This window comes from Lycorma delicatula, chromosome 2 (assembly GCF_047948215.1).
Source record: "Lycorma delicatula isolate Av1 chromosome 2, ASM4794821v1, whole genome shotgun sequence".
In the NCBI taxonomy this organism is placed as follows: Eukaryota; Metazoa; Arthropoda; class Insecta; order Hemiptera; family Fulgoridae; genus Lycorma; species Lycorma delicatula.
This window is the reverse complement of record NC_134456.1, coordinates 62,382,964-62,395,045: the sequence shown is the minus strand read 5'-3', so window position 1 is coordinate 62,395,045 and position 12,082 is coordinate 62,382,964. Positions and strand designations below refer to the sequence as shown.

The window sequence follows — 12,082 nt, the reverse complement described above, 5'->3', positions numbered from 1 at the left end:
TAGAGATTTAATGTTTCGTTTGAATCTTTATAATGACATAACGTTCAGTTATTATTTACACATACCCGAATAAAGAAATTTTTCTTACACTACTAATAGCATAGGCTAGCATACGGTTGTTCGCCACTCCCAGAACAAAGGGCGAAGAGTGTAGCATAAACAATAGATCAATCTTGTGTGTGTTTGGCTTGGTTATTTCATAGTTATAAAACTATAAATAAATACATTTAGGCCTAACAACTTATCAGTAACAGCCAATTAATCAGCATAATATTGCATAAAATGTCTATTTCAGTTGTAATAAATAAATTATCAATTTAATAATATATAAACTCAGGATAAGCAACTAATAAATTTAAGACGTGAATTTGTTCATTGATTGAAATAAACAATTGTCATATCATATACATACTCTCTTTAATTGATAGTATTATAAATCCGTGCTTGTTAGGCAGCAATATATATAGCTATGCTGTTCATCAGATCTGTGCCAATTTGGCTTGGGCAAGCTATACCAAACTACACAAAACACTAAACAATTAACTATTAAGTGGACTGAGTTGTGATCTTACGTCTATAAAAATGTAAATAGTGCTACAGTCATAAAGTGTTACTGGTACACCAGGGAAGCATGAAAAATATGCTTCATTATGGGTACTTGCATTATGGCTAAATGGATACTTCTTCTAAGCATATACTTTTGGTATCTACTTTAGGGAAAAACCATAACTGCCTTTTAAAATGGTGAAATAAATCCACTAAAATTTAAATAAAAAATGTAAATTAAGTTATAGAAGTATGAAAAAACAGATTGTTTATATTTAAAATAATTAAATAAACAGATACACATAGTAAATTTAAAATGCTTTCACATACTTCATTTTATTACATTAAAGAGTATCAAATTAGCAAATTAGATGGATAAATAATTGAACAGAGAATACACTGAATTTCAGTAATGAGTTATAATTATAACACTAGCAAAGAGCATAAATCTAGATGTGAGAAATAGCATTGCCAGTAATAATAATTATATGACAACAATTATGAATCATGGTAATAAACACTGTATATGAATAAACAGGAAATTTGAAACAAAAAATAAATAAACAGATTTAAAATAATTAACAATTCTTGTCCACTTCTAATTTCTTCACTTCTAGCTTAAGTGTTTGAATTTGGTGCAAAAATAAAAACAATTATAAAAAATTACTAACGTTTGATTTGGCGATGACTTCAAAAAGCAAAAATTTAAATAATAACTAAAGTGTTATTTTTTAGATTTGTAATGTTTTAAAGACAGTTAATTGTTTTTTAAAAGTTTATTTTACAGTTTTTTTCAAAATTGAAATATTTATAGGTCTACAAAAAGAACGATAAACGTATGAAAAAATCACCTCATAAGAAGGGGCAAGTCAAGATACCTTGATCTTCAAAAAAAAAACAGATTAAAGAAATGACTACAACCACATACTGTGAGTTAAACGTTCTCAGGAAAGAAGAATTATATTTATTTACATATTTTTAATATACTGTAACAAAAATAAAGAGAGGCTCAACAGAAACAGACTGATACTAATCATGAGATAAGGCTCTCATGTAGGATTATATATTTTTTATCCAACATTTTCGAACTCATTTTCTTGAATTTTTACATGAAAGTACCCTGAATATCAAAATGACTTCAAGCTATATATCATTATGCTACAATAATTTGATAATAAGCAATTATGATGATAAAACTAATGAAATATATCTATCAATGCACAAAAGGTAGTTTTGTTTAAAAAATTTCCTATCTAAGTTATCTTATAAAACCTTTCAACAGAATTATCATATTAACTTAAAAAAAAAGAAAAGAATCATTGAGAAATCAGTCCATTTCGTGGAGTATGGCTTTAAAAAAAGCCATAAAATAAAAAAAAGAATTCTTGCGCAATTGGGCAAGAAGATGGACTTTTTATTTTATTTTTTGTATTTTTTTGCGGAAAAAAAAAAATAGTTATAAAAAAGTTATAAAAGAAAAATAGAATACACAAAACATAAATTAAATGAGAAAAATTAAGAGGTATATTTTTTTTTATCTAATATTAAAATACATTTTCTGTCCATAAGAAAATTAAATTATTTGAATTAAATTAAGTTATATAACTTAATAAAATAATTAAAAATATGAATGGACCTTACACACAACCATCAAGTTTAAACTCACTCACCGCTGTGACTTACTGCATAAGCGCACATGAAAAATTAATTAATACAAAGTCAACATAATCTCAATTTGAGGTTATGTTGTCTATTGTTAACCTTAACTGAGTGTAACTGAAGAACGATTCAACCAATCTTCAAAAAAATTTCATATGAACAACTTCAGATACACTACTACAGCAATCTAAAATTCAATGAAATTGATCAAATAGTTTTGGTGATTTTTGAGCTATAATATTCTATACATGAATGGTGTTTTTGTAATCCTTATATCGCAAAACATAAAGAAAATTCATTTTCACCTACCCGCTTGTGAAAAATACCTCAAATTGAGGTACATTATCTGTTTTTACACGCCTTTCTTCAAAAAGTTGGTAAAAACACAGTTTGAATTGGGAGCACTGTTCTTTTAAAAACACAAACTTAATTATATCAATAACAAATTTTAAAGACCAATATAATTCAAGTAAATTAAAGAAAAAATTTTTTAAAAATATTTATTATGTATTTTTATTAAACGTATTATATTAATGTACACTTTGTAAAAAGTGTACATTAATATAAGATTAGGATGGTAATAAAGGAAAAACTGTAAAATCTTACACTGATATTTTTCTCTATGATAAAAAGTCACCTATATCAGCATTTTTAATAAATTTGTTTCTTTAATAAAACCAATAAAACAACTACAGACAATATTTTATCTTTATGCATCATAACATCAAATAAAATCAGCAAGTAATTAGAAGTAATAACAGAATGCTTTTAAAGTTGCCTTATCAATTAACATAAAACACACCTACACACCTGTGGTAGAGTATCTGGTTCTAGATGAGCGTTAATATGTTCTATTTGTAACGCAGACATAAAACTTACTACTTCTTCATCCTTTTCATCAATCATTGCTCCAACCTTACGAAATAATTTTGCTTTCTCCTCACTACAACGTCATGAAAAACAATAATAAGTATTTAGAAAATATTAGAAAAATTGATATCATATAAAATAAGAAATAATACTGTTGACACCAAATAATACTAACAGCAATTTAAGTTTCATTTATGTTTTTTCTTTTTAGGCAGTGGCAAAAAATTCCAGTGGTTAGAAAGAAATTAATCTCAAATAAGAAATGCAGAAGTACAGACAGATGTAAATCCACAGGAAGTTATGAATATTGACACTTAACCTTTTCAGATCATGTAGCCATTAATAAACTGGCTATGTACGGCGTCAGTTTTAAAACGCTGTTACAAAATCATTTTATATGGGATCTAAGTTGGTTTTCTTTTTTTATATTCACAAAGGAATCAGTTTTATTACACAATTTGAATGACGTTTATACGATGTAAAATGTTTTATTTAGACTAGAAAGAATATGACCATTTTTTTCTCAGAAATGTGCTTGTGTGTGTGTGTGTGTGTGTGTGTATGTGACTTGTGTATTATAATTGCTATGACGGTTACGGATTTATTTATTATTTACAAAAATAGCTTATTATATTAGCAACATATCGATGTATTGAAACACATAATAAATTATGTTATACGGCACACACAAAAAAAAGGAATTTGTGTTCATAAATATGTCACTTTTACTTGAGGTCTAAAATATCTTTTCTGACAAAAGATATCGGCAAATATGAAACGCATAACGATTCATAATGAATAACAGTATACAGTAAAAATGGTTTTTTGTCAATCTGAATAGCCTTTTAAGTGGTGGGAATTTTTATAAAACGTAGTTTTCTGAATCTACTTTCAGTTATACTAACATATGTTACTTTATTGTGTGAGGACGAGTGTACACAGCTATTACATGCGTACAACTGCAGTTAGTTCTTACTATCGCATACCGTCGTTCCGTTGGTAATATATTATTTCATTATTTTTTTCAAAATTACATCGGTTTTTTTTTTTTTATTCAGTGCCATTTTTTTTCACATATTGGGCGTTTTTTTAAATTTGTGATTTTTTTTATTTGCCGTAATTTTTTTTTTTTATCAAGACAATGAATGACGAACAGATTAGGTTTGCTCTTGACGAAGGAGTTTCAGATTATGACGAAAATGACAGTGACGACCTTGAGGGCTTGGACGACATCAAAAATACTGAAATTAGGGGTGTTGATTTTTCGGAACCGCAACTCCTGAATTTTAGTAGCGGCGATGATGATCCAGGTCATTCGAGTAGTGATACTGACACGGGGCAGGAAATAAATGTAGCTGGTTCAGTTCTACATTCACCTGCTGAAGGAAATAATAATTTATTTCATGAAATCCATTATTGTTCTCTAGTGGAGTTGGATGTTGAAATGCAACCAGCTGTTGAGTTTCCTCTCCAAGATGAGGAACTTGACATGGCGGAGTTACAAGAAAATCCAACTGACCGGACCCAAAATGATGAAACAGTTACAGATGACGAAGGTTACAAGTCGGAAGGTTGTCTGCCGGTTCTTGGAAATCTCTGGTTAGTTTGTACTGATAGGTGTAAATATGACACACTAAACAGTTTGCCTTTTACGGGTCCGGAACCAGGTGCATTTGTAAAGAATCCCGACCTTTTGGCTAAATCCGCTCCTCGTAAGAGAGGTCGGCCTAAGAAGCGTCATAGGAATTTACAGAATGAGCCTGAATATATTCCTGATCCCCGTATTCATGGGCAGACGCCATATTTATGTTGTTTTTTGGGGCTATCCTTGAAAAAGAAACATTACAAACTAATTTGTATTTTCAAAGCCGTAGACCTGATGGACCATTACCTAAGGACAGAATTCAAGGTGACATTAGTCTTGATCAGATGAAACGTTTCTTTGCAATCATCCTGGATATGGGTCACACTGTAAGACACACTTTACAAGAATACTGGTCTACTGACGAGGTTTCCCTAGTTTGGGAATACATTACCGAGAACTGTCTTTCTTCATATTTTGAAGTATTTACACTTCACTAACCAGGATCCACCAATAGAATCAGAAATGTAAACTGGTAACTATGACCGTCTCTGGAGAGTACGCAAAATATTTGAAATTGCACATCAGAAATCTCATGAACTGTGTAATCCACAACAAATCGTAGTTGATGAGGTTTTATGCGCCTACAAGGATAGTCTTGTTTCGGCAGTATATACCTAGTAAACGAAAACGCTTTGGGATAAAGGTTTACAGACTTTGAGACAATTCTGGGTACACATTCGATATGAGTGTATATCTCGGGAGACGAGAGGAACTAAATGTAAACGAAATAATTACTGAACGTACAGTTATCAATCTAATTGCAGGTTATGAAAATTGTGGATATCATTTGTATATGGACAATTTTTTTTCATCCCTGCAATTATATCGACGACTGAAAGATGTGGGAATTCTAGCTTGTGGAACAACTCGATCCAATCGTGCTGGAATGCCAGCTGAATTCACACGATACCGACGTAAGCAATTAGGTTTGACCAGACACCAGCTAGCCTGTCGTACGACACTGGATGGAATATCTTGTATTCTATTCAATGACAAGCGAATGGTAACACTTCTGTCTTCTATTCCCATGAATAGAAGACAGAAGTGTTACCCTTTTCAGCAGGCCCATGCCTGCTGAAGAGGGTAAATACAGCGTAACAATTCGCGGTACAGAAAATGTCGTGAAACCTGTAATGATTATAGACTACAATAATTACATGGGGGCTGTTGATCTATCTGATCGTCTGTCTTCAAGCTATTACTTACATAGGCGGATGACAAAATGGATGAAAAAACTTTTTTCTCACATTTTTTATATGCTCCTTGTCGGCTTATACGTCAGTCAATAAGATGGAGAAGAACCAATCCTTCAGATGGTTTCGAAATGAGATTTTGAAAGGGCTTGTTTCATCATCTCCTATGGGATTTTCTGCACGAGGATCTTATGTAAGAAATCGTGAATTGTTACGTCTTGAAAGTTGTGAAGTAAGACATTTTCCTAAACGTGAGGGAACAAACAGTTTTAGACAATGCGTTGTGTGCTCGGCAAACGGCATTCGCGTAAGATCAGTCTGGAGGTGTGTGGGCTTGTGAGGTACCACTCTGCATAGACGGATGCTTTCTTGTGCATCACACACGCCAAAATATCACCAACTAGGGGTAAGTGCTTTTTATTTATAAATTTATTACTTCATTTTATTTGTTTAGGTTATTTATTATTTGTCATCTATTTCATTCTTTTGTTTTTTTTTTTTTGGAATCTCCCATACAGCGATTTTTTTATGTGTTGGGGTAAAAACTAGTGCACACTCGTAATTTCTTATTTTATATATATATATAATATATATTACGATTTTATATACATAGTAACATAAAAAATACCTGTTTTTTTGTACCGAATAGCTTGTAATTACTGGGGTAATTATTTATGCGTTTCATGAACTTTATTACCCCCCCCTCCACCTGGCGTGTATTAGCAATACTCTGTTGTAAAAAAATTTTTTTCCACATAATAAATGCTCTTAGGAAGTCTTATAATTTTTAAACAAATTTTTACATTATATGTAATTCTAAGAAAAAATAAATAACTATAAAAATTTCTTGAAACTGATATGCTAATTAATCTGTGATTATGACACGGGATTTTCATCATATTTTGCCCAACTTTCAACCGATTTGCTTGAAAGTATTATTTTTAAAATCAGCAAACTATGTTTCATAAAAACAAATAAAAAAAAAAATTTCACTAATAAAAAACACGTTAGAAATGCGCAAAAAAATTCTGCAATTAAATTATCGTAGTTTTTGTACGGTTTCAATTTTTTTGTTGTTACAGGCATAAGAAATATCCAATCATAAAGGTTCTTTTTTTGTCAGAATCTGTTAAATCTCGTTAATATATTGTAATTTTTTGAAATTTTTTTCACAAGAGGGTAGCATAAGACTATGAAGAGGCAATCAGATACCAACATATTTTCGCGGAGCGCTAAGAAGCGCGGATCATTGTGATGGGAGAAGGTTAAACATGAATATATGCACAATTACTCCACAGAACAGCTTCATGCAAAACTGTAAGGATGATCTAGACATTCTTTATAACACTTCTTACAGTGAATTTTAAAAAAATAACAAATACACAAGTATACAATAAAATAATACACTAAAATGAGTTATTACATCAAAACAAATGAAATCTAGACTCAGTAAAATTTCTATTTAAAAACACTGATCAGATCACTGAAAACTTAAATTCCTGTTCTGAACTTCAAACTACTCTTCTTAAAGTATATATAGTGAACTAGTAAAAACACAAAAATGCAAAATATGTTAGTAGTTTAAATAGCTATAATTACCTTGTAGATTGGACAAAACTCAACAAAATTATTCCACATCAATGATCATTTTACAAGCAGTTTATTAAACTGATGTTATCAATTGTTCTTGTACAGAATATGTAAAATTACAACCATCTTATATAAATTTTTTTTTATCAAACTCTGATTTAGGAGAAAAGATAAAGAAAAAATGATAGAATAGATTCAAGTTTTGCAGCTTAAAATTCAGTTGGAACAAAAATAAAAAAACCTTTAAACTGAAATTATTCACAACATGAATTAAAAATCGTAAACATTTTTTATGCAATCTTCATTAATTTAAAATTCAGAAAAGTATTCATACATAATGTTCAAAAATAGAAATTGGTATTTCAATTCTGGTAATATCTATAATCCTATAAATGAATAACATCTATTATAGAAACATAAAAAAAAGAAGAAAATCAAAATCTAATCCATAGAATCTTTAAAACAATCAACAGTGTGAGCATAAGCATTACTAAACAAATGATCCAGATTTATTTATGTATTCTTAGTTTTTACTTACTTAGGAACTTTATAAATAAATTTACTTTCAATTAATAATTTACTTACTTGTAATAATCTGGTTGTCATCCTGTCTCAGGTTAAACCATCTGATGAATATCAAAAGATCTTATGACTTTATCGTGTAGAATATTGAAAGATTGTAAGGATGAATTAATCATTTAAAACTGAATTAATTAAAGTAAGTTGGAAAAGTTAGAAAAGTAAGTTACTAGGTTATGTTGGAAAATTTATAGGGCAGCTGTTTACAAATTTTAATTAAATCATGTCAGAAATTTTATCATAACTAAACAAAAAAAAAAAACAAGAAAATAATGTATGTAAAAAAAACACTATACTAGAGGGATACATTTATTATTATTAGAATATTTAATAATTAAAATAAATAATTCAGAAAAATTCAGATTTACTTATAGATCATTTGGAAGGTTCTGGGATTGAATTCAATCTTGTAACTTTTAATAAGCTACTAAATTCACTTATCATCATAAGAAATACAGGGGCAGCTATAACTGGAAATCAACAAATCAGTGATAAAGTAAATAATAGGTATAAATATTTAACACAAAAACCTACATAAAAAAAAAATCATATTTCCAAATAACAATTAAGTTACTCTTATTAAATTTTGATCTATTATAAATCAAATTTACAAAGTTCATATTTGAAAACAAAATAAAGCAACAGTAAAATACCTGAATTTAAAATAGGAAAACAAATAATTGTAAAAATTACAATTTTACCTGTACATAGATGATGCCTCATGAGCTTTCATAGGAACTAATTTTGAAAATATATCAGGACCAGATATATCAGGGTCATTTATACAGAAAGGAGTTCCTTTAACAAGAGCAGCACCTTTCACATCAGGCAATTCATCTTTCTCAGGTATTTTTTCATGATATATAAATTCATTTTCATTTTTAGCTGCTTTTCGTTTACCTTCAACAATATCCATTACAAAAGCTAATGTTTCACCAACAGCCTACAAACAAAATAAACAAAAAAATAGGAAAGTAATAAATGAAGTAAAATATGGTTATACAGTAAATCCTAGGTATAACACATTTTTGCTATATCACAGTTCTATCTATAAAAACTACTTATACCTTGTGTATCCACAGCATAACAAAAGAGATTAACAGTATAGAAACAATGAAAGAATATGCATTATTCATTTTTCACAAACAACACAAGATCAATTTCTTCACCAGTTTTGTATGCAATGTACAAAGTATTATTTTTATGTCATAGAATTTGTAATAGCCTTTATTTATTGAATGTACAGTATGACTCGCAAACAAACGTACTAAACTTTTAAACACATCCAGTCTAATAGAAAAAGAAAACTCAGCGATACAAATGCATCCTGCTGGCAAACAAAGTCACAATCACATTACTAATAAGTCTGCAGTGTAACATAAGTATAAGTATATCTGAGATTCTGGAACAAATCCCTTGCATTAAACTCTAGTTCTGTACCCTGTCAACAAGAAACTATAACACATCATTAATAAATAACCCTATGCTTACATCAGAGGGAATATTAACAGATAAAGAAAAACTGGGTTTGTATATAGGCGAAATAGATGAAAACATCATACCAGAAAGAAAATGTCAGTAGCAAGATATAAACAATGTACAATTTTAAATTATAATAATTTTTCAATATTACACAGTACAGAATATGACTTATACTTCAACTATTATTTTCTGTGCACAGTTGTAGTAATGTGATTACTCACTTAAATAGATTTGGCTTGTCTTAAATTGACTTATAAAGGATCTTCTTAATAACTGAACTATGAATAAAGTGTAACTGAGAAGAGGTTATAATTGCTATTTAGTATATTTACCTCAGGTTGATCTAAACCTTTAGATAATCTGACAGCTTCAGTCAACTTATCAAATGCAGCTTGGAAATAAGTAACTCTTTCTCCCATCTTCTGTTGTTCTTCTGATTGCATTCCTTGATACAATAATGCGATGCATCCATAATAAATTGCTTTAAATTTTACATATTTCTTCCATGTCTGTAATATACATCATAAAAATATTAAAATAATAATTTAAAATGAATTAATTACAAATTTAACAATGATATTTATCAATAAAGAGATGAGTGCGTCTCAACTTCTTGGATTGAATTTTTTACAGCAGGAGTACTAATACTGTGTACTAGAATTAAATGGAACTTGATAAGAAATCCTCACAAACTTTTTCAGCAAATGAAATTAATGAAGTAATCAAGAATGGGAATTGTGCCAAAGTTATATTTGTTTTTTTTTTTAATTTAAGATGGGTGTGAAGAAAGAACTAAGCATTGTAATAAAACTTTGTTGCAGCCATTTTATTAGCCATGAAAAATGTTGAAGGATTTCAGAGATGTGGCCGTGACCTGATCACAATTTTTTTGTGATATACATGTTTTTATTAGGAGTGAAACTTTGTAAAAGATAACAAAAATAGTGACTGCCCAACAAAAACTTGAATTGGAAACTTTGCTGCTTCTGCCTAACTGATCTGACAAGCAACAATTTGAATAATAGCTAAAGCAATCTGGATGTTAATTGAGAGTTTATAAAATTTCCAATATGGCAGTTTCACGTTTCTCTAAAGAAGATATTTTATGCTAAAATCCTTTTACATTTAATGCATACATTATGCTCACATTCTTTTATTAGTGTTGCACTAACTCTAAGTTTAAAACAGTATTATTATTACAAAATTTATATTTTTTAAAAGCTACTGTGGTCACACATCACTTATTGATAATTCTTAAATTTATTATTTTACTTGAATGTTGAAGTGCTGAAATTTTTAGGTTAATGTGATTTATTAACTGTTGCGGGATGTGATTTACTTTTATTGTTTATTCTAAGAAATATAAGACGCATACTTTTATCAGAAGTAAATGCAACATTCTTATTTAAAAACTCAGTAGAAATTACAGGTTAGATTTTGGTTACATGATATGGTATTGCTACTCATTCATAAACCACCCTTGTCAAGAAGGCGCTACATCTCATGGCTGCACAGATTACCATTCCCTCAGCAGTGCAGTCGCCGTCCCGCCGACAGCTATTCTGTTACTTAATTCCCAATATGTTTCAAACTAACCAAGGTGCGATGCCAATGCACCTACCTCTGGCCGATCAACTGTCCAGCAGTACCCTAGCCACTCGGGCTACTACTCTACTCAGCGCAAGATACTTCAGGAAGCCAACCACTATTAACCATTCTCTGTGGGTCTTCCAGTTGACCCGCAGATCTAGAAAGAAATTGGTTGTCAAGTTTCCTAACAATTCTGGTGTGTTCAGTCTTGTACCGAAGACAAATATAAAGGACATGGTCCACAGTATCATCAACTCTACAGTCTGGGCAGAGACACAAATCAACCAAACCAAACCTAGTCAAACTTGTCCTAAAGGCAATATGTCCTGCCAGAAATTGTGTAATGTTCCGATTGGGGAGACCCATGTAATCGCTCGCAAACCTGTTACATCTGGGAATTTTCCTATGCATATAACGACCAGTAGAAAATTCGTTACACCTAACTTGCCTAGATTCAAAACCTTGGTCTTCGATCTCATGCATATGCTCTGAAGTAAGAAGGCCTTCCTTCTTGAAAATATAATGCTTCTTGCTATGTTCCATTGCTAGATATCTATTGGTTTCATGCCGATGATTACAGAGACTGCCTCTTGCGAGACAGTCCTGAAGCCCCTGACAACTGCTAACAGAAGATGCTGGGGTCAGAGTAGAACATCCCTCTGAAATTGCATACGATGAGCCCCCAGATGGGTGCAGCATACAACATTATGGCCTTACAGACACCTTTTTAAAGAATCCATACGTTACAGATATTGAACCTCCAATCTGAATGGATGACGACTCTTTGAACACCAAAGAAAGCATCAATAACCTTCCTTGCGACAAACTGAAGGTGCTCCTTGAAGTTAAGTTTCTCATCAAAATTACACCCAGATATTTGTGAATAGTGACATACATAATAGGAAGACTAACCATCAAAACTTGTCCG

The 12,082-nt window shown here is 30.5% G+C and overlaps 1 protein-coding gene across 1 annotated transcript in view; it reads right to left on the bottom strand.

Annotated features, from left to right (window-relative positions):
• mop (tyrosine-protein phosphatase non-receptor type protein myopic) overlaps window positions 1-12,082 on the bottom strand; it is a 97,495-nt gene that overhangs the window by 51,469 nt on the left and 33,944 nt on the right. The window contains exons 6-8 of the mRNA XM_075355414.1: window positions 9,897-10,073; window positions 8,784-9,025; window positions 3,016-3,148 (exon numbers count right to left, since the gene is read on the bottom strand). Coding sequence (XP_075211529.1) covers window positions 3,016-3,148; window positions 8,784-9,025; window positions 9,897-10,073 — 552 coding nt within the window. The remainder of the gene's footprint in view (window positions 1-3,015; window positions 3,149-8,783; window positions 9,026-9,896; window positions 10,074-12,082) is intronic.